General features: G+C 32.0%; 4 protein-coding genes across 5 annotated transcripts; 2 read left to right on the plus strand and 2 right to left on the minus strand.

The window, feature by feature from the left end:
• Positions 1–732: 732 nt before the first annotated feature.
• Positions 733–3,446, minus strand: LOC123202149 (tryptophan synthase beta chain 1). Its single transcript, XM_044617926.1, has 5 exons — positions 3,027–3,446; positions 2,272–2,628; positions 1,682–2,124; positions 1,513–1,607; positions 733–1,180 (listed from the first exon to the last, which is right to left on the minus strand). The coding sequence occupies exons 1-5, from the start codon at positions 3,390–3,392 to the stop codon at positions 1,005–1,007; spliced, it is 1,437 nt and encodes a 478-aa protein (XP_044473861.1). The 5' UTR covers positions 3,393–3,446; the 3' UTR covers positions 733–1,004.
• Positions 3,447–9,158: 5,712 nt separating this feature from the next.
• LOC123202018 (FHA domain-containing protein DDL) lies at positions 9,159–14,392 on the plus strand. 2 transcript variants are annotated; one of them, XM_044617728.1, is made up of 11 exons: positions 9,159–9,314; positions 9,718–10,721; positions 10,879–10,907; positions 11,323–11,392; positions 11,593–11,650; positions 12,205–12,297; positions 12,957–13,071; positions 13,150–13,197; positions 13,296–13,341; positions 13,435–13,505; positions 13,953–14,392. In XM_044617728.1, exons 2-11 carry the CDS (start codon positions 9,741–9,743, stop codon positions 13,990–13,992), a joined length of 1,551 nt encoding a protein of 516 aa, XP_044473663.1. In that variant the 5' UTR covers positions 9,159–9,314; positions 9,718–9,740; the 3' UTR covers positions 13,993–14,392. The 2 variants fall into 2 exon arrangements, with proteins under 2 accessions (XP_044473663.1, XP_044473664.1); XM_044617729.1 differs by having other exon boundaries at positions 11,323–11,389.
• A 1,741-nt stretch (positions 14,393–16,133) lies between these two features.
• On the plus strand, positions 16,134–17,689 carry LOC123201724 (putative F-box/LRR-repeat protein At1g56400). Its single transcript, XM_044617286.1, has 3 exons — positions 16,134–17,048; positions 17,126–17,299; positions 17,390–17,689. The coding sequence occupies exons 1-3, from the start codon at positions 16,134–16,136 to the stop codon at positions 17,687–17,689; spliced, it is 1,389 nt and encodes a 462-aa protein (XP_044473221.1).
• A 222-nt stretch (positions 17,690–17,911) lies between these two features.
• LOC123202020 (septum-promoting GTP-binding protein 1-like) lies at positions 17,912–19,876 on the minus strand. Its single transcript, XM_044617730.1, has 6 exons — positions 19,278–19,876; positions 19,076–19,193; positions 18,876–18,972; positions 18,751–18,790; positions 18,411–18,494; positions 17,912–18,198 (listed from the first exon to the last, which is right to left on the minus strand). The coding sequence occupies exons 1-6, from the start codon at positions 19,620–19,622 to the stop codon at positions 18,034–18,036; spliced, it is 849 nt and encodes a 282-aa protein (XP_044473665.1). The 5' UTR covers positions 19,623–19,876; the 3' UTR covers positions 17,912–18,033.
• Between the last annotated feature and the right edge of the window lie 4,237 nt (positions 19,877–24,113).

A 24,113-nucleotide genomic window follows, 5' to 3' on the forward strand; every position in this document is an offset into this window, starting at 1 on the left:
CTCAAATCCACCTCTCATGCCTTGTTATCATGGTAGTTGAATCACATATTATATCATATATCAAAAACCTAATTTTTTGTATTGTATATTGAGTACTGTATCATATGATATGGTTTTTAAAAAATAAAATAATAAAAAAATTATAATTAACATATTATCATTTTGAAAAATCTCATAAATACTTTTAAAATTTTTAATTTTTCATACATCCCTACTACATTATTATTTTCTTCAAAAAATATATTAATTTGCATCAATAACATATATTGTATTATAAGAGACATTTCGTATCATACATTTCATGATACATATTATTTTTCACATATATAATATGATATAATACGTATTATATATCATAAGATATTGATATCTATACTTTACGTAAACTAACGTTAGGCGTCCATTACCAGAGGGAAACGCTTTAGATATAATTTACATGGTCTTACAGTTCTTCGTAAATACGGTGTCGTAGAAGCGAAACATCGAAAAAGCTTATGCAAATATATCTATTTTTTCTTATTAATATTTATTCATTTTTTCTGGTAACATGAAACAGAATTATCAGATTTTGATACAATTTTATCCAACATTTGGGCATATAGGCATAGGTATGGAAACTATATTCAACCCATCCCTATCAGATTCATCATTTTCCACTCCATTGACATTCCCATCAGGGACAACATCAACAATTGCACATCAAAGTTAGAAGGTCCAGAAGAGATTTTACACTTGTACTCAGAAAGCGTCTTCATTAAAGCTCAAGAAAACTACCATAAATAAGTACATATTATTCTCCCCAACCCCAGAAGAGGAAAATGGAAGCCAGAGATCTGAGCAGCAGAAGAATGTTTCGGAACTAAATTTTCACTATTTAGTAATTGCTAATACAGAACTGAAATACAAAATACTTGTGCATACTAAAAGAGCTTTTCCTTGAGATGGAATAAATCACTTACTTATTGGCAGTCCATAAATTGAATTGCTGAGCACTAACGTTGCCGTCAAACTTTTAGATGCTTAATGGCCGTTTGAACATCCTTGTCACCTCTGCCACTGCAGTTAATCACAACTCTTGCTCCGTTAGGGAGAGTTGGGCACAGTTTTTCCAAATAAGCCAGTGCATGAGACGTCTCCAGAGCTGGGATTATACCCTCTAGTTGTGATAATCTCTTGAAAGCTATATGCAAAACAAAACAATAAAAGATAAGAAAAAGGAGATGAATTCCAACTTCCTTTATACGATGCCTTAATATCTGAGAGATAGTAAAATAGTTAACCATTAGATGATTCTAATGATAATTGACTTTCTTAGCCCTAAAGACTAAACTTCGTATCTTCAAGTAAATAAATGCATAATATCTTGTTAGAAATGGCAGACCAGTCATTAGTTTGAAATACAATAGAGGAAAAAGGAACTTCATAACAAATCAGAAACAATGAGTGGTAAATCCATTATCCACCTAGGAGAACTGAAAAGCTTGAACAGATAAATCTAATGTCATCTCATACCTTCCAGTGCTTCAGTATCAGTGACAGAATGGTACTCAGCACGCCCTTCATCCTTCAGAAAACTGTGCTCAGGTCCAACTCCAGGGTAATCCAAGCTGCATGCCATGTCAAAAATTTATCAGAACACAAGATTAAAGCAGGGGTAAAAAAAAAAAAATTAAAGTCTTACCCAGCACTAATGGAATGAGGCTCAATTATTTGCCCATCATCATCCTGTAGTAAATAGCTCATAGCTCCATGCAACACCCCAACTTCCCCTTTGGTCAAGGTAGCAGCATGCTTGCCAGTGTCTATGCCAGAACCTGCTGCCTCAACACCAATCATCCTAACATCGTGATCATTGATAAATTCATGGAAGAGACCCATGGCATTTGAACCTCCTCCAACACATGCAACCAGAACATCTGGCTTCCCACCCCATTTCTCCATAGCTTGTTTTCTTGTTTCTTTACCAATCACTGCATGAAAATCTCTAACCATCATGGGGTATGGATGTGGACCGGCAACAGATCCCAAAATATAATGGGTTGTCTCAACATTAGTCACCCAATCCCTTATAGCTTCAGATGTAGCATCTTTCAGAGTGGCTGTCCCAGAATGGACTGCTCGGACCTGTTCCCAATCATAATAATTAATACCAGATGACTCAAATAATAAAATTACTGATGAAAACCCAATTACTAGGGGCAGTACACAATAAAACATACAAAGCGAAAATGTTACAAAACGCATACAACAAAACATGTTCTAATAACAAACCTCAGCACCAAGAAGTCGCATTCTGAAAACGTTAAGAGCCTGCCTTTCCATATCCTGGGCACCCATGTATACAATACACTGCAAGCCAAAACGGGCACAAACAGTGGCAGTGGCAACTCCATGCTGACCAGCCCCAGTCTCAGCAATAATTCGTTTCTTACCCAACCGTTTCGCAAGCAAAGCTTGTGCAACAGCATTATTAATCTTGTGAGCACCAGTATGATTCAAGTCTTCCCTCTTTAGGTATATGAGTGGCCCTTCACCATTAGGACGCTTGTAATGCTCTGTCAACCTCTCTGCAAAATAAAGTGGACTCTCCCTTCCAACATAGTCCCTCAAAATTCCATCTAGCTCGTCCTGTTTACCCCAAAAATTACAACCCATTACACATTAAACTCATTTTTATACCAATCATATGACAATGTAATCATCAATTCGAAAAATACCGAAAATCACTACCCATAAAACATCAATCACACTTCTTTTATCAAAAGATAATCTAATTATCAACTTGAAAATCAAAACAAATAGTCATCACTCATTAGACATTAAACTCATTATTATGACAATGTAATAATCAAATTGAAAATCAGAAACAACTTAATATACTGAAAATCTTTACTCCATTAAAGATTGAACTCATTTTCAAATCAAAGAAATTGATTATCTTGCAATGCAAAGCATCATATTTAAAAAAGAAAAAAAGCAAATAATTTAATAACCACAATTCACTGAAACACCAAATCAACAAAAACCTGGAATTCCTGATCAGTGGCGAGCTTATAAAAGGCGGATTCGAGTTCACTAAGCGCATACATGAGCGTCTCAGGCACATATTTCCCGCCAAATTTACCAAACCGTCCAAAGGAATCAGGCCGCAACCACGTGGCGGGGTCAGAAAGTTTCTTAGCGGTCTCCATTGGAACGACCGTTTCTTTCGCAATAGTACAACGAATGGAAGTCGATTTGGATCTGGCAAACGTGAACTTCTTGGAGAAGGGCGATTGCGAAGGCCGAGAGGATGCTAAAGCAGCGCACTTGGTGGCTTCGCCAGTGAAGCTTGAGCTCAGCTTGGCGGCTGCGGTGGAGACAGTAAAGGAGGCGGCGGCAGCAGCCATCATAAGAGAATTGCAAGTTAAAGGGTTCTGTTTTGGACTTCCACATGTAATTATTAAATAGGAGCCAGATTTGTTGAAATTCAACTTTTTCTTTTTTTTTTTTTAATTATCTAATTTTAAGGATTTTGATCCATGTTTTTAGAATTTCAGTCTCAATATTTGCTTTATAAAAAAAAAAAAAAAAGAATGGGAATGATTCTATTAGAGATGGGTTAGACTGAGCTATTCAAACTTGGAACAATATTCAGTTTAGTTCGAATTCATTTATCACACTGGAGTTATTGTATCAAAAAACAGGTTTGTTGACGATTATTTTTTTTCTCAAGCAATTTTTTTTCTTTTCCAATTATTTAAATTCAGTTAGAATTGAGTTTTTTTTTTGTTTAATTTGGTTCGAAACCATCTTAGATGAAACGCTTGTAAACTCTTATATACAAATCATAATTACGAATATTTTACGATACATGATACATATCACATAATACGATATGATACATATAAAAAATAATATATTATAAAGTATATCGAATTAATACGATACAATGAACATATCATATAATACAATATATATTATCAATATAAATCGATACAATTTAAGAAAAAATATTATATATTACAAGTATATATAAAAAATTTTAAATTTAAAATGCTTTTGTGATATATTTTAAAATTATAATATCTCAATTAAATTTTTTATTATTATTTTATTATTTTATTTTTTAAAGATTATATTATACAATATGATATGATCTTTGATATAAATAAGAAAAATAAACTTTTAATATATAATTTAATTCTTATAATTCAAAATAATGGTTAGTATGATTTTGAGATTATTTTGAAATTTGAAAACATATTTTATTATTGTATTTAATGTAAGTGTGAAAAGATCAATCCTACGTAAAAATATATTTGCCATTGAATAAAAAAAATTCAAACTTTGAAAAAATAGTGGCACAAAGACAGCCGCGGCAGTCGGTGAATCTAATTCAATACGAGCCACTCTACGACTAGCTTGTAGACAACTTTGTAAACAATTCTAGTCGTGCTAAATCTCCAAAACGTGCTCAGTCAGCTTCCCCACATAGGTTAGTAAGAGCTCAAGATGAAAGAAAGGTCGAGAAAGTGACAGAGAGAGAACATGAAAGAAATCATGTTAGGAGAGGTGATAAAGGAGCACACAAGGAAAAGTCTCTTTCTCCCATTTCTCGCTCGCCTTCACCACGTTCAAAACGATTGATGAGGGCCAGAGATGAAAGGGAGGCTGAAACGGAAACAGCGAGGCAGCATGAGAGAAGTCATGGTAGGGGAAGTGATAAGGGAACATACGGGGACAGGTCACTCAGTCCTGTTTCACGCTCACCTTCCCCTCGTACGAAACGGTTAAGGAGAGCCCAAGTTGAAAGAGATGCTGATAAAGTGACTGAGAACGAACATGAGAGAAATCATGGTAAGACTAATGAATAAGGGAAGGCGCTCATCCATTTCTAGGTCTCCTTCACCACGTACAAAACGCTTAAGGAGAGCCCAAGCAGAAAAAGAGGCTACAAAAGTGACAGAGAGAGAGCGTGAGAAGAGTCATGGTAGGACAAGTGATAAGAGCACACATCGAGAAAAGGGATTGGATAGGGAAATTGTGAGTGAGAGAGAAATGATAAACGTGGTTTTGATAGGGATATTGAGACTGAAAGAATGGAGAGAACTTCAGGAAGAGATGAAAGTAGCAGATCTACAAGATCAAGACATGAGCGGCCCACTTTAGATCAACCCCGTAGGAGTAAGCTTAGATCTCGCTCACCTCAATCAGCGGATGGTGCTAGAAGTCCTCATGAGGTGTCTGGTGATATCCATCCCTTTCTATCCTTGTTATTATCAACATTATTGGTGTCTGTTCACTGCTCAAAATGAAGTTTATTAAATGAAACCATCTTTAAATTCATGCATCATGAACAAATAGATTGTTTGACTAGAAGTCAATTTTTTTTTTTCGGGAGACAAACTCCAGAGGAGATGAACGCTGGCGAGGCTGGGCTGGGCTGGGCTGCCAACTGCAAAGGCTTTTTTATTTTTTTGGAATTTATTAACTATTAAAAGTGTGAAGACCGAATAATATTATATATTGGTGATATTAAAAATGTGGGCCTATATTTTTGTAGGCATAAGTATAAAGATAAGTTTGGTGAATGGGTAATGATTGATTTTAGCTGAACTAAATCTGTACAAGGACTGATTCAAATATAGCCCCACATTTTTATAATCGTTTGATTTGTTCAAATTATTTATAAAAAAAAAAAAGGTTAAAAAAAGAATTATTAAAAAATAATCATTTAAATATAAAAAAATTATCAGAAGAAAATTATTAAAAAATAAAAGCTATCGTTCAAATATAGAGTAATGTTATATGTACCTATTTTTAGTACACAATTCATATATACAGTGATGTGTCATTATATAATTAGTTAATTTTAAAAAATATGTTATCATATGATAAAGAAATATTCAATCATATGATAATATCTCACCTATGTATATAAATTATGTATCAAAAATAAATACACATAATTTTATTGTTAAATCTATAATAATCAATGAAGAAGAAAAAGATGAATTTTCAATAAGATATACTTTGATTGATAATATAAATAAGATAAGAAGATTCAAATCATACCTAACAACTATCTGAATTTGAATGATCTCGAATAGGCTATTAGGAGCTTCCCATGTACATTAAAAAGGTAATTAAAAAGAGCTTTGGCGGCTGCGGTGGAGGCAGTAAAGGAGGAGGCGGCGGCAGCCATTATAAGAGAATTGCAAGTTAAAGGGTTCTGTTTCGGACTTCCATATATAATTATTAAATAAGAGCCAGATTTGTTGAAATTCAACTTTTTTTTTTAAATCTAATTTTAAGGATTTTGATCTATTTTTTAAGAATTTCAGTCTCAATATTTGCTTTATAAAAAAAGAAAAAGGGAATGATTCTATTAGAGATAGGTTAGATTGAGCTATTCAAAACTTGGAACGGTATTCAATTTGATTCGAATTTATTTATCGCACTGGTGTTATCATACCAAAAAAATAAGTTTGTTGACAATTATTTTTATTCTTTAACAATTCTTTTTCTTTTTCAATTATTTAAGTTAAGTCTAAATTAAGTTTTTTTTTGGTTTAATTTGACTCAAAACCACCTTAGATGTAATGTTTGTAAACTCTTATATACAAATCATAATTATGAATACTTTACGATATATATATCATATAATACGATATGATACATATAAAAGATAATATATTATAAAATATATCAAATTAATACGATACAGTAAATATATTATATAATATAATATATATTATTGATATAAATCGATACAATTTAAAAAAAATTATATATTACAAGTATATATAAAAAGTTTTAAATTTTAAAATGTTTTTGTGATATATTTTAAAATTATAATATCTCAATTAAATATTTTATTGTTATTTTATTACTTTATTTTTTAAATATTATATTATATGATACGATATTTGATATAAATATGAAAATTAAATTTTTAATATATAATATAATATATGATTTAATTATTATAATTCAAATATATTTGCCATTGAATAAAAAAAATTCAAACCTTGAAAAAATAGTGGCACAGAGATAGCCGCGGCAGTCGGTTGGTCGCAAAATTAGAAAATTGAAAATATACAAAAATAACTTTTAATAGGTCAGCCCCACACACGAAAAATCTTTAAGATTCTTGTGGGGCTGACAAAACATGACACATGAAATGATGGGCCGTGCAAATTTCGACCCGGCCTGTCAACATGTCTACCCAACAAAGATGTAGGCTTGATCCTCTTGTTGTTTTTGGTAAGGAGGAGTAGGCCTGGGTACGACTCATAACGGTTTAATTTCGAAAATTGATTCGAATCAATTCAGTATAGTTCAAATTTATTTATTTTAAATTTAAATTAAAAATTTTGATTCATTTTTTAATTCGAGTCGAGATGCATTTAACTTGATTCAACTTAAATCTGGCTCGAATTTAGAGCTCAAATCTATAATTTGAAATTGCGACTTGATTTTATTTGAATCAACTCAAATTCAATAATTTAAATTGACAGTTTGAATTTGTGACATAGTCCGGTTTGAATGAAAAATTTTAAATATTATTTGGATAAAACAACGTCATTTTGTTTATGAATAATGAATTTAAGCCACAAATATGAGTCATACATTCGAACCAAACCAAACTACTAATTTGAACTATTGATTCAAGTTACAAAAACATGATAAACTCGAACCAAACCTAGCTAAGTGATTTTTCATCTAAATCAAACTCGAATTGAACTTAATTATGACTCGATTAACTTGAATCAAACTATTTTTTATTTGAATTAAACTTGAGCTAAGGGGTGTTAGTGCTCAGCGCGACCTAAATCCACTCCTAAAAAGGAGTTTTATTTGAATTGGATTGTTCAAATCCAATTCTAACCTTGCAATCACTGAATTAGAGAAGTTAAATATTTGATTTTAATATATCGTTAGAGAAAACTTAAATTTATATTTTCTTATATAAAGGGTTTTTTTTTTTTTTTAACAATTCAAATTATCTTTTAGAGGTTTTAGACTTCTTGAGCAAATACATAATATGAGGGAATCATGATAATCAAATCATGTATCGAAAATGTGATTTTATGTATTATCATGTCATATTATATCATACATATTTTAAAAAATGAAATAATAAAATATTAATAAAATAATAAAAAAATATAATTATTATGTCATTATTTTAGAAAATTTTATAAAAATTTTAAAAATTTTCATATACACCCTTATTATATCATCGTTTTTTTTAAAAATATATATAAATCTGTATTGGTAATATATGATATATATATATATATATATATATATATAATATTTATTATATTATATTAATTTAATATATTTTATAATATATATTATTTTTTATTTAAATTATATTATAGAGTAGGTATAGTATGGTGTATGATGCGACTACATAGGGAGTTAACAAGGTAACACTTCAATCCATAGGAATTTTGTGTTGGGTTATTGTTTGGCTTCGTATTAGCCTAACTAACTTTTAGGTCCACTAAGAATAAGAAAGTAACAACAAGATCCTTGTTCGTCAACTGTTTAAAAAGTACAAACAGAATAAGATTATTTTTTACCTTTTATCTTTGTGAAGTATTACCGACACAACTGAGTTAAATCAAGTATTATTGGACTTAGGTTAGTTCAAAAAATTGTAATAAAATTTCTTAATTTATATATTTCTTAATTATATATATTTAAAATTTGACATTAAACTGTATATATAAAATTTTAAAATCGTTATAGTTAGAAAAATTTTTTAACTCAGATATAAAAGTTTAATATATAAATATAAGTTTTAAAGAGTATAAATATAATATTTAAAATTTTTGAGATTAATTGATATTATATAACTCGTCTAAGTGTGTGAGTTTATTGAGTCATATAATAAACTACTCGAAATCGATTTAAGTAAAGACATGAACTATTTAAACTTGAATTCAATTCAATAATAATCGAAGTGAATCCAATTCAATACGAGCCACTCTACGACTAACTTGCAAACAACTTTGTTAGATTACAACCCTAATTACACACCTCAAAGCACCCATACACACATATTGTCTAACTTTTTGAGGGCTACATAGACATTTTTCTAACATCTGAAACTTGTAGGGACTTCACTGTAACTTTTCTATACTATTGGACTAAAGGGATAACTCAAATGTCAAGGATCTAATGGAACTACCTCGAACCTCAAAGGACGAAAGCAACATTCTCCCCTTAACAAAATCAAACCCTATAATTCTCTCTGAGCAGCTTCAATGGTGTTTCGTCTTCACTCTTTTTGCAAATATTAACTTCGACAATTCCACGTAAGCAGAACGTTTCTGTTTTTTGTTGCCTAAATAATTTAATTTTTTTGTTATTTATTCGGTTCTAGGGTTTAACTATGGTTTGCTTGTAGAATGAGCTGTTAGTAATGGGTATAATTAAACGAAATGCCGATTTTTAAGGTGTTTTGATTTTCTGGAGCTGTGGGAATTTAAGCCAGCAGAGTGCAACAAGAAATGTGTACTTCGCCGTATTGATATTTTTGTTTGAAAACTACTTTATTTGCTGGTTGCTTGTGGGGGGCTGTGCTTGATTTCATTGAAAATTTATGTTTTAATGTTTTGATATTTTATATTTTAGCGTAATCTTTGCTCATATGAATGAAGCCATGTTGCGGTTGTGCTTTGAATTCTCATTTTATGCTACTATTGTAAATGAGTTCAGATTAGTGGCATTAAAAAGTGGTGATGGGACGCAATATAAACGACCATTCAGAATCTCCTGTTAGAGATCGAGGGAGAAGGAGCCCGGCTAGGAGGAGCCTGTCTCGAAGAGAGCAGTCACCTGTGTGGCACAAGAGCTCACATAGGGGTAGCTCTCCTGCGAGAGAGAGAGATAAAGAGAAAGAGAAGCATTCTAGTCGTGCTAAATCTCCAAGACGTGCTCAGTCAGACTCACCAGTTTCTCAGTCAGCTTCCCCACATAGGTTAGTAAGAGCTCAAGATGAAAGAAAGGTCGAGAAAGTGACAGAGAGAGAACATGAAAGAAATCATGTTAGGAGAGGTGATAAAGGAGCACACAAGGAAAAATCTCTTTCTCCCATTTCTCGCTCGCCTTCACCATGTTCAAAACGGTTGATGAGAGCCAGAGATGAAAGGGAGGCTGAAACGGAAACAGGGAGGCAGCATGAGAGAAGTCATGGTAGGGGAAGTGGTAAGGGAACATACAGGGACAGGTCACTCAGTCCTGTTTCACGCTCACCTTCCCCTCGTATGAAACGGTTAAGGAGAGCCCAAGTTGAAAGAGATGCTGATAAAGTGACTGAGAACGAACATGAGAGAAATCATGGTAAGACTAATGATAAGGGAAGGCACTCATCCATTTCTCGGTCCCCTTCACCACGTACAAAACGCTTAAGGAGAGCCCAAGCAGAAAAAGAGGCTACAAAAGTGACAGAGAGAGAGCGTGAGAAGAGTCATGGTAGGACAAGTGATAAGAGCACACATCAAGAAAAGGGATTGGATAGGGAAATTGTGAGTGAGAGAAATGATAAACGTGGTTTTGATAGGGATATTGAGACTGAAAGAATGGAGAGAACTTCAGGAAGAGATGAAAGTAGCAGGTCTACAAGATCAAGACATGAGCGGTCCACTTTAGATCAACCCCGTAGGAGTAGGCTTAGATCTCGCTCACCTCAATCAGAGGATGGTGCTAGAAGTCGTCATGAGGTGTCTGGTGATATCCACCCCTTTCTATCCTTGTTATTATCAACATTATTGGTGTTTGTTCACTGCTCAAAATGAAGTTTATTAAATGAAACCATCTTTAAATTCATGCATCATGAACAAGTAGATTGTTTGACTAGAAGTCTTTTTTTTTTTTCAGGAGACAAACTCAAGAGGAGATGAACGCAGGTGAGCGGCTTTTTAAGCTTAAAACCTTTCCTTTAAGCTTTTACTAGAGTCTTGCTGGGGACGCCTGTAGTTATAATATGTATTTGTTGCCTTTTTGTGCACAGTAATGAGAATGGAAATAATATTTTAAAATTTAGTATTTTTCAAGTAAGAGTAATTTGAGCAATATGTGTTTTATTGGAAGAAATATGGTCTTACCAATATAGTAAACATTAGAACTGTGATAAAAGTGATACAGTATATATGCGGTCAATTGGTTTCCTTAGTCACTATTTATGTGTTTTCTGTTTGGAAGAATGAAACTCCTTGATGCCGATGTCTTGAACCTTATAGGCCTTAATTGACAAAAAGGACTGTTTTCCAGAAATTAGCATTGACGTTGTTCTGATTAGACATTACCTGCTTGCTTGATCAGGAATGATGATGATGATTCAATAGCTAAGATGAAGGCTGCTGAGGAAGCCTTGGACGCCAAAGACAAGGTAGTTGTAGCTTTTCTGCTCCGTTAATTGATTACTTTTTTAGCCTCATTAGTCTTGGTATTCTGAGAACAACTTGGAATGTAATGACAACTCCTCTTTCCCCTCTGATCATCTATGTGTTTATAATGGTGTACATCTTTTCTATTTGATGAGGTAATGTATTGTGTGTAATACTTGTTGCTCTTTTGTCTTTGTAACATCAGCAAAAACCTTCATTTGAGCTCTCTGGAAAGCTTGCTGCCGAAACAAATAGATTAAGAGGTAACATCCACTTTCCCTGTAATTTTAGACATAGAATCTCTGTCTTGATTTTGCTTCATTATCTAGATTACCTCATTTAGACAGCCTACTTATTACTGATACTTTAATTGGACACTTCAATGGTCTTTAAGGCGGCTAGGTTATTGCCTTAATCTTTATTTCTTTTGACTGTTTCAGCAGATACATCTGACTGGTGAATTATCTAATTGGGATTCAGTATTTTCAATTGTCCTTTACTTAAAAATTTCTCTTACTCAAAATGAATGTGCATCTTTTTGATAGTTTAAAAGCTGTTAAGCAATGACCAGGTGCCATGCTAACTTTTCTTTTGGCCTATTAAGCTTCTCTAGATTCCCTTTGCCTTGATTTACAAGAGGGAGGAATTGTACACAACCTACAAGACTTTCTAACTTAGGCAGATATGTTTTCTTTTAGGGTGGGGCCATCTACTTATTACACTGCTGCCTTTGGTTTTGTTTTAGTAAAATTAGAATAATAATAGTGTCTTTCCTTTGTTTTAATTTCTTTCTCCTGCTTGTATTTTTTTTTTTCAGGTGTAACACTGCTCTTCAATGAACCTCCTGATGCTCGAAAACCTAAGTTAAGATGGCGACTCTATGTTTTCAAGGCTGGCGAAGTGCTGAAAGGTAAAGTTTATACATCTAATTACTTGTTTGCCCATTTGATATTTCCTTCTGTGTATAGTTCATGTAGATCTCTTTTCCTTTCTTCTCCCTTTCACCATGTATTTTTCTTGCTTTATCCATGAAAGGTGCATGTTTCTTGTGAGTTCATCTGGTCAAACTGTATGAGGAGATTTTTTTTTTAAAAATATTAATACAGGAATCATATAGTTGAAACTCAATGCCATAGTTGGGGTGCAAGGGGTTTACCTCAGATTTGGATTGTTGGATATTTTCCATTTTTTTTTTTTTAAATGTCTATAGCTACTAATTAAGGTTATAGAAACTAGGGTAGGGAATTTGGAAATATTAACATTGAAAATAGTGGAATAATATCATAGAGTCAAATTTCACATTGTTCAAACAAGCTAATTGAATCTAGAGCTCCTTGTTTGGGCAACTTGGCCTTGAATTTTACTTCAGTCTGGATGCAACTAAGCAATGATTTTTAAATGATTGCATTGGTCAAAACCATACTGATATGATGATGTGGTTGGTGAAGTACCTTGAACTTTTATTCTTGCATTTTTACTTTGTGAAAATGATTCCTGATGCTGAAGAGATACTTATATATGTACCCTTGGTTTATGTTTGTGTTACTGAGATGTTTGCCTGATCAACAGAACCACTTTACATACATCGGCAAACTTGTTACCTTTTTGGGAGAGAAAGAAGGGTAGCAGACATTCCTACAGACCACCCATCTTGCAGCAAACAACATGCTGTAATTCAATACAGGTAGATATATAAATTGTGGTTTTATTTTGTTATTGATATTCTGGGCCCTTGTATAACATGTTAGTTTTGTTTTTACAGGCAAGTAGAGAAGGAGAATGCCGATGGTACATCATCAAAGGAAGTAAAGTATGACTTAGTACATTTGTGATTACCGGTGTGTGTTGGTTGGAGTTTTTATTTCAAAATTTATTATCTAATTGTCCTATATGTTTTCACAATGGAAGGCCTTACTTAATGGACCTCGGAAGCACTAATAAGACTTACCTTAATGTAAGAAATTCATCTCAATTTTTTTCATTTGACTTGTTATGCCATTTGTATAGTATTTGAAATAAATATCTTCTATTTTTTTGTGCTTTGCAGGAAAATCCAATTGAGCCACAACGCTATTATGAACTTTTTGAAAAAGACACTATTAAGTTTGGTAATAGTAGGTAGGGCTGTGATCAATATTCAAAGAAAAATGTTATTTGTACTTATAATGTATACCAATTTGAGTACTAATGCTGGTGTATCATCATGTGATTGAGTATTATTTTATTTTATTTTTCAAAATCACGTAATTTCATAATGCATATAGTTTTATGGAAATTCAAAACACACTTTCAAGTATCATAATGATTGATATATTAATTTCATCCTCTGCAGGTTATCATGAATTTTTGGAAAGATATCATTAGATTGGTTATATTATAGTTGATCAATATGATGAGTTAATTTTGCCGGGCAATTGTTTTTAAAGGCATCTAAATCCATTAATCTAATCTGTTCTCAATTTCATCTGTACCAAGTGTTGTATCATTTATGTTCTGCATACTAGTGACTCATATCAATTTATGCTCTACCTGCTAATCAAAAGTTTACTATTTGGGATTTTGCAGCCGAGAATATGTGCTGTTGCATGAGAACTCGGTTTCATGAAATGGCTACTCCAATATGTTCCTCCTTTTTTCAATGCTCAATGAGGTTTAACCATTCAAGGATGTCGTTCTCAGTACTCCATGTTTGTGACAGAAGTTGGTAGGTCTTGTCTTCAAATTTGTTACACCAAGGAGTGAAGAGTCTCTCTGATCCTATAGAGGGGAACTGTGTTGTTAAATGATATTTGTCTTCTTACTACAAAGCCATACATCTCTGTGAACAAAATTTCCTGGAAATTGCTTCTATTTTGGAATATTATTTATAGGAATGCTAGTAAGCTATTTTATAGCTTGAGAATTTTTTGTATCTTCTTGTCTGAGAAATGCTTAATGTTTTAAAATCTGGTCGAATTGGTTCGGTTGGAATCCAGTGGTCAGCCCTATCCGGGTTATTGTTTAAACAGCCATTTAGCACCAGATTGATACTATAATTTTGGTTGGATATACATTAGTCTAATTTTTATCAAATATGTTTTTAAGTTGGCATGTAAGAGAGTGAAAATTTTTATAATTTTTAGGACTCAACCAAATATCTGACTATAATTTTGTCTGATTGAATATTATTTTAATATTTATTTAAATGGTTTACACGCTAATTATCAATCAGACTGATCAAACCCTTAGCCAACCCTTTCATTGGGACTGGGTTTGAAAACATTCGAAATGCTATCAGAATTTCCAATATTTGTGTTGCTTAATCTTTATTAATCTTTTTTCAAACTCATTTTGTCTAACAACAGAAATCTAAGCAGAGAAGACGATGAATTCAATCATATGATAACCCAGAGGGTTTAGCATGCTACATCGTAGAGTAATTGATTTTATTGCACATGCAATATGAATACTGAAAATCTATAACAAATTGACATCAAATGAATTTAAATTTTAGAGAATAATATAGAGCTATATTAACTTGATATTAATAGGAAGATATGTTCGTGGGCACGTTCAGAGCAGCATGTCATGCCAACAGGTTATATCGTGTTAAAACTTGCCAAAATGTAAGGTTTGCAGGTCATCTCAATGTGTTGAAATGACAAAGTTTGAGGCATGACCCATATCCTCTTAGGTTGTGCCTCTGAGCGTTTTTAATGGGGTTGGTCCATTGTATTATATAATTTTTTATTGTTTTGTAGTGTATCACGCTAACTTATAGGGCTTTTCAAAAGGCCCTTATCATGGCCCACAAAGCCCATGCGCCCTTGCACGACCCATAAAATTAAGGGTCATGCCAACACAAACTATGGTCTTTTTTTTTTTTTAACGTAGACTAATCCAATCTTTTGACAAGTCTATTAATAGAATTAGACTTGGAATAAAAAAAACTTGAAAATTTAGTAACAACTAATATGAAATATTAACTATAACAAATCGTAATCAATGTTTTAAAACTCGGATAAGTTATTGACCAAGTGGAGATGTTCGTCTAAGTTTTTAGTAATCTGATTGATCAAATCATTTATTAGACCTATGAACTATTTGTATGAACATTAAAATAATGTTCAAAATAATTTTGGCTATTTAATAATCAAATATAAAATTTAAATTATATTTAATCAAAAATGAATTTGACATAGTGGTATGTCTATTTTCATTTGCAAGGTGTTAAGTTTGAGTCTCGGCAATTATAAAATTTTATAAGAAATTAAAATCTAAAAAAAATTAGAAAAATTATACAATCAAATAGAGATATGATCTTATGCATTGCAATGTTTTATGTTGACTTAAGTTTATTAGTTTGGTGTGACCTAGTAGTTGAACCACCTAATGAGACGATTCAATAAGTTTGATCGAATGGTACAACGATTTAGTTTACAATCTCAAAATTTCATTGATTATCAGATTTCAGTCGAATTTATTGAACCAATGGGATCAATTGGAATTTCAAAACATTGCTTATAAATTTATAACATGTTCTTTCATACGTGAAAATCCAGGGGGTTATATACTGAAGAAATTATTAATTAAGCATGGATTTTTAACTTAGAAATTAATTATTGAGAGTCTCTTTAATAGTTCCATCGAATAGGCATAAAACTCCCGCCAAAAACCCAACCGTCACTAACCGTTTTTCAAGCATTGCAACTTTTGCTTCCGGCAGTATTTAACTGTTTTCTCGCAATGCTTCCAAGAATCACAGCAATGGCGAATCCCAGGGACAGAATCTCAGTGTTGCCAACAAACTTGATCTCCCACATCATCTCTCTCTTGCCCTTCAAAGAAGCAGCAAGAACCTCCATTCTCTCCAAGCGCTGGCTTCACATATGGCGCTCGGTCAAGAACATTGAGTTTTTGGAGAGTTTCTTTGTGAAAGTTGATGATCCTGAAGAGACCAAGGAGGCTCGGAGAAGGGAGTTTCTCGATTTTATGAATCAATGGATTGGAAACTACAAAGACCCTGATGTGAATTCGTTAAGTCTCATGTTCTCCAAGCCTGGAAGCTTTGCTGTGGAGGTTGAAAACTGTACTAAATTCGCGGTTTCTCGAGATGTAAAGAAACTTGAACTTGATTTTCACAACCCCACGTGGAGAGAAGACGATTTCGAAGATCATGAAGCAGTGTTTGATTTGCCTATGTGTGTGTATAGCCACAGGGGTCTTGAATCTTTGAAGCTGTTTTCTTGCAATTTTGTGTTGGAACAGTTTGATAATTTCAGTGCATTGAAGGAACTTTCTTTGGGTTGGATGGAATTGAGTTTCGAGTCAATCTGTTTCCTGTTGGAACATTGTCCATTGCTGGAGAGTTTGAGCTTGAAGAAATGTTGGAATATTGATCATCTTGAAATTACTGTGCCCAATTTAAGGCTTCAAAAATTGGTTCTTGATAAGTGCAGTTTTGTGGCCTCTATGTTTCTGATTGAGGCACCAAATTTAAGGATCTTCAAGTATAGTGGGACACTGGGTCATTTTCACTTTGAGAGACAAAGATCCATGGTTGAAGCAGAACTAGACTTCTCACTCGAAATGGAATATGAAGAAATTGGTCAAATTCTATATGAACTCTTGGAACAACTTTTCCCTGTTAAAGTTTTGACAGTTTGCAGTTACTTGCTTCAGGTACATTTACTATGGTAAAATGTTTCTGGGTTTTCTCTTCTCTAACAGTTTTACTTGTGTTGTGCTGAATTTGTCAGATTGTTCCTCATGGGGATGAGCCACTGGGATTGTTATCTCATCTGAATGTTGAGCATCTCATTCTGAACACTGCCATGCACTCGAATGAATTCTGCGGAATAAAGTTCATGCTTAAGAGTTGTCGGCGGTTAGAGACTCTTACAATCAACATTGTCCCCAGCAGAATTTTCCCAGTAAGCATTGTATTACAGTTGTAGTGTAGTCTTATTTGTAAAAGTACTAATGTTTGATTCGACATTCTCTTTTTTGGCTTTTTTTTACAGGATTATACTCCTCCCTACGAGTTCAACCCTCAAGAATGCTGGACCAGGAATTTGATACTTTACAGGTGCATTAAAGCAAGGCTCAAAGTTGTTGAGGTGAAAGGATTCAAGGGAACAGTGAATGAATTACAGTTTCTGCAATATCTGGTGGGCTTCGGACCCGTTTTGCAGCAACTCAATCTCTACCTTTCAGAGGAAGTTGACGAAAATGGTGGCAACAAGGAACTCTATCTGCAGAGAGCTCAGATGGTGCAGCAGTTCAAAAAAGCCTCGAAGTACTTGCAGATTGCAATTTACTAGAGAAATGCCAATGCTTTCCTTTAGCTTGTACTTGCTTCTATAAACTATATTAAGCTTTACACAGAAATATTTATCTTATTCTAGAAGGAGAATATTGCACTAAAGTCTAATTATAAATAATTAAAGATTTCTTCCCCTTTGGGACCTCCATTGAATGAGTCTTAGTCAAAAGTTTGATTGAAAAAGACATTCATTTGAAGGCATATTTTAAAATGGAAAAAATTTGGAACTATGCCTTTGAAAGAATTTAAAATACAAAGATTCGGCTACAAATTGATCCCATTCTTTTACAAATTCCTTGATAAATATGTACAGGAATATCAGGGCTAGAAAGTAAAAAATATTCAGAAATCGATAATTGGCTCTCCGACAGTCAAGTTTCTCTTGACCGTCCAGGGCAGGTTAAATAGTTTGGCCATTATAAATTTGAAAATCTTGTTCACATTGATGTTATGTGTTGCACTGGAGAAGAAAAGGGTTGCCTTCATTGCCCTTGCATATGCCCTTGCCTGCATTTATATCACAAAATTCAACTCAAACTCAAGTCATAAAATTTTCGATCTTTCGTAATATAGAACCATAAGAGTCTCCAGGTCACCCCAAAACATCCTTCAAATTCACATCAGAATAAGTTTAAGACTCGGATTATCGAAAACCTTGACATTCAAGGCATGCACACTAATGATTGTGATGGCAGATTGTTAAGCATTTAGAATCACACCTGGGTTACAATAGTCCATTGCAAATCTGGTGGGAGCCTCACAAAATCATCAAATTTGGTGCCAATAATTATGGGAATAGCTGTCTGCAGATTTTACAAACAATCCATGTAAGTAGGCCTGTATGTACAAAGAAAAAAGTTCATCCATTTTGCGGCTCCACTCTTTAAAAGAAATCTGGTGATCTAGACAATCCATTAATTTCATTTTATGAACCAAGTACTGGATTTGACATCAACCAAATCATAACTAATTAATAAAGAAAGACCCAATTATTCACCATGATTGCCTCTCAAAGCTTCATTATGCTATACTGCAGAAACTAAGGCTCTGATTAATTACCTGATTCCACTTTCTGGCTTCATTGTACCATTCAACAATGCTGCAAATCAATAACCAGCAATCACTGTTAATTTCAATTCATTTTCAGAAGAAATATGCTTATGACTGTGATGAAATTCATTAACCTGTTAAGTGTACAGCGGCTGGTGAGATCAAACATAAACAAAATTGCTACTGCATCTTTACAAGCAATTGGAACATGGTCATGAGAGCTACTGTCACCTGCAACCCAGAAATATTTGCAGGAAAAAAGTTAGTAAATTCATTTCTTAGAAACAAGTTTGAGCAAGAGATTTAGCTGTAATTATAAGCTTTAATTAATTACCTCCTACATCCCAAATACTGAAAGCAATTCTTGCTCCTTGAACCATTAATGTTTTGTTTATCAGATTCAATCCTTTCATCTGTAAACATTTTTCTTGTTCATCTCCCACATACTTAATCTTCAACAAAATCAAACCACACAAAAAAATCAGCATATAGATAATATGTATATGCATATCTGTGTAAATTATAGTTATACTCACCACAAAGCTTGTTTTTCCAATTTGGCAATCACCCAACAAGCTGATCTTCAAGGAAACCAAATCTGAATCCGTTTCATACCCACTACTACACGTCCTGGAAAGCTCATCCAGCCCGGCTCCGACGGTCTCCGGCGCCGGAGAAGACGGCCGGAGACTGAGTTTCCGGTAACCCAGACGGTCAGGTTTACACCCTATCGAACAAACAAGAATTCTATCCCAAATGAACCGAAAGAGCTTCCGGAAAATGGAGACTCTGTCCAGAATACTCCTCTTAATATCTACACGGACCACTTTCCTGCAGAGGTGAGCCATGTTTTCACCGGCTTCATGAATGACTTCGGCCATGAAAATGAATGGTAAAAGCTTGGTTTTGTTGGTGGTGGTGTGGGGATGTCATAGCTAGTAAAAGTTTGGTGCTTTAACCAGCAAAAACAAATGCAAATAAGAAAGGAGAGAAGCCAATTAAGTAAGGCTGCTTGGAGGGCGAGGCGACGGAGTCGTAACGGTTGACCGGTTTTTCACGGCGGCCAAATGGTCCAAAGTGCCGGCTTCTTTCCTTCTCGGGCTCTACGATGTATGGAGTTTTGGGTCAATCTTGGGAGTCCAAATGTTTTAGTTTTGGATTCTTGAGGGTTATTTCTTAACATTCTGTCAAGGGTAGTTTCGGGAATTCCATTTGCATGAAAAAATGAAGAATCTTTCTCAGGCATCTTGTATTTTTTTAAAATATTTTTTTATTATAAAATTTAAAGAATTTTATTTTTTATAAAAAGGTGGATTCATTATGCAATGACTGTATACCAAAATTATAGGGTGTTAAAGTTATTTAAATAAAATTATAAACATCTATTTTAAATATATAAATAAATAAATATATATATATATATGTTATGATATAATTATATAATTTTAAATTAAGGATAAAATAATATTAAATTATATGATGACATATAAAAATGTGTACGTATTTATATATTTAAAAAAGATACACATAAAATTACTGAAGTTATTTTCTAAACCTTTATTTATCGAATAATATTGTATATATAAAGAAACTGTATAAATTTATTTATATAAACTGAAATGATAGTTTGCGATGAAGTGACATAATAATTTACTTTTTTTATTTTAAAATTATTTAATCAAATGTTATCATATCAAGTTATATCATAAATTTGTACAATTTATTTACATATATAGTATTACTTATTTAATTATTTTAAGAGTTATTTTATTTAAAAAAACAATAAAGGTTAACAAAACTGATGAAGTTTTAGAATTTTTAAATAGAAAATTCGGGTTTTCAAAGCTTTATCACGTTTGTAAAACCATAGATTACTCATTTTAAGTATATAAATACGTATATACTTATATATATCATCATATAATTAAATAATTTTAAATTAAAAATAAAATAATATCAAATCGTATAATGATATATATAAATACGTATACAATAATATACCTAAAATAAATACGTATAATATTATTCTATTTATAAAGACTTATTAGCAATACAGAAGTTATTAAATTCATAATCTCACTGTCTTTGACTACAATATTTCATAAGATTTTGATTACAAATTGACATAACTACATTGACAACACTACCAAAATCTAATCCATCTAATAATTTATAGCAAAAGAGCAAAGAAAGAAACAAATTAGGTTGAGGTTGGTGGAATTAGTCACAAACTGTTGGAATTTTATTGGTGGATTTGGATCAATACATTCTAGGGCTTTTGGAACAAAGAAAAGGTCAAATGACTATTTCTCACCCAAGGTTTGACAAAACGATGGATTCCTACCCTCTAGATTTGAATAAATCTTTTTTCCATCCATCGGTTAAAGTTAGGTATTAGTTTTAATAGTTAAAGAGTATATATATTATTTTATTTTTAAGGTTTAAAATATTACGATAATAACTTCGTTAGGTTGAACTATAAACAATATTATATCGGTGTATTTTTCTTATCTTGCTTAAAAAATTATCATGTTAACCTCATATATTTTAAAAATATATCATGACCCTAATAGTTTATAATATAATCTTTACAATTATGCTCTAATCACTTCTTTAGGATTTAATTGTTATGTTTTGAAAATATTGAGAGTCATATTGAAATATCCCAAAAACTTGTAAACCTTTTTTGGAAATGTCCAAGAAATCTATAAAATTTCATTAACACTCTAAACATTTTAAAAAATTACAGTTTACTAGATTATAAATTTCTTAATTATTTGTAAATGAAATTAATATATATATATATATATATATATATATATATATATATATATATATATATATATTAGGAGTACAAAAAATTATTTAATAAAATTTTCAGAGTTGAAGTATTATTTAACTTGGGGGATTTTTAATTTTTTCAATAATTTTATAAAAAAATTAACAAATATTTTTAAAAAATTAATAAACAGGTAGAAAATTTATTTTTTCAAACTTCAAATATAAGAATATGTTATTTCATCTAACTTGTATGGGAAATAGTCATTTGGCCTAAAGAAAAAAGCTACAAACAACACCCCAGTGACCCATTAATTTGTTTTATCCTTTTCAACAAGAAGGAGAGTAACCAACCCAAATAAAAAAATTTAGCATTAGAAGAAGCTTTTGGTTGCTTTACTTGTTGGTATGTTTAATTCATTCTTCATCTTCAATCAACCTTACAATTCTATTTCTAATCTTTTTGCTTTTCACTTAGAGTAAGAGATGTTATGATTAGATCCACCCATGTTTATCCCATTCAAGATGAAATTCTTATGTGGGTTTATGGCCATCCTTCTATGATTTTATCTTTAATTTGAATAAACCCATCTCCAATTATACTCCAAATAATTGTTTATTATATAGTTTTCTTTTTTTTAATCTTTAATTGATATGTAACTAATTAACAAGAACAAGAATGCAATATGGTCATTGACTTAGGTACAAGTAGAGTGTGATTTGGGTTTCAAAACTATGGATTTTTACACACAAAGAAAATTGGGATTTCACCTATAGAATGAATATCAATGTTATAATTAGGAAAATACTTATTATGATTATTGTAATTAATTTTCATTTGGGTTTGAGAAATATCTTTTTAATTTATAAGAGTAATATTATCTATAATCAATTTTGAGTATTTAGTTGGATATTCAGATAATTTGACATCTCATGATTATGTATTTCTTTATTCTTAATATAAAATCGTTTAATCATATGATTATACATTATTTTGGTAATTAATTAAATATTCAAAATTAAATATACATAATTTTATTGAATATATAAACTAGGTAAGAGAGATATCCTTTTCAAGGAGTACATCTAGATGTTTTATTTTTGGGCGTGTTATTATGGATAAGTCGTGAGTTGGGTTGGATATGTTTAGTTGATTTCAGGCACAATCTTATAATACTAAATAATGCCCCATTAAAGTATATTATTCTAACATAATGTGTTGAACATCTCAACTAAGCATGATTAGGTTTGCTTTTCCTTTTTATTGCATGCCAAACGTTGGTGCACTAGGTGGTGAGACATCAAAAGATATTAAAATCAAATAATGGGTCCTCCTTGGGAAAGCTACAAATTATAAAATATATCTCAAACAAATAATTATATATGGTTGCTTACTATATTCCACAATTAGTCCCTCTTTGTTTTGTTCTTGCTTTTGCTTTTCCGTGAAGGCAATTAACTAGCTAAACTTTGGACAAGTGGGAACTCCAATTTTATTTTCTGGGTATTCTTAGTCCTATTCTATAGTTTAAATCTATTATTGTTTATGTATAATAGTATTATATATCTATGGTATTTAGTAGGTTTATATTTTAAGAAGTATGACATTCATAGAAGAAAGATTTTCATATTTATAAGTATGCGTTTAATAGCACTATTAGATATATTTGTATTTAAGTGAGAGGTTTTGATGGTGGATTGTTATACTAGTCTTTTCAGAGTTTATTAGCTTGGTGGTTAGACTTTGTTCTAAACAGTGGTCAAACTTCATCGAGCGGGGTTCTTTGTCACTTTTGGATATGCTTATATTAAAGTGGGAGACTCTAATAATGAATTACTCGGTTAGTCTCTTTAGAGTTTATTGGCTTGGTAGTCGAGTTTTATCTTAAATGAGTGATCGAACTTTGTTAAGTGAGATTTTTTATCACACACAATATCCAAATTTGAAAAGATAATTGAACATGGTTTCTTTATAATTAGAGACATACATTCAAAGATAGAGGGGCCAATAAAAGTGACATGGGAAGAAAGAAAGAAAAGAAGAAGAAAGAAAAGTTTTTGTATAGCTTTCTTGGGGACCTTCAAGTGGGTTATTGGAGCTTGACAAGGACCATCACACCATAACTATTTATCTAAGAATCAATATCAATCAAATATATCAATCTTTAACTATTTATCTAAGAATCAATCTCAATCAAATATATCAATCTTTAATTATAGTGCCCAACTAGTTTCTTCTTACATGTAGAGTTGATTGAATCCCTAAAGAAACTCTAAATGTAATATATATGGCCAGAAAAAAAATCAATAAAACTATATCCCACCTAAAGTTTGTTGAACCGACAAATTTCTACCGTTTTAAGTTTCAATAAGTTAGATTATCATATGTCATTCATTTTTATTTGTAAATTTTGCTAAGTGAAAGAGCAGAAAAACTAGTTTGCATAGATTTTTCTATTATATTTTACTTTTATAAAACAATGTAGGTTTAGGGAGTGAACAATAATTCTTGAAAAAGATATGGGTGTTAATAAATTTTAGGTGTTTTTTGAAAAAGTTTTGAAATTTTAAAATTTTAATATATTTCTTGGTAG

The sequence above is a fragment of the Mangifera indica genome, chromosome 18, assembly GCF_011075055.1.
Source record: "Mangifera indica cultivar Alphonso chromosome 18, CATAS_Mindica_2.1, whole genome shotgun sequence".
Classification (NCBI taxonomy): domain Eukaryota; kingdom Viridiplantae; phylum Streptophyta; class Magnoliopsida; order Sapindales; family Anacardiaceae; genus Mangifera; species Mangifera indica.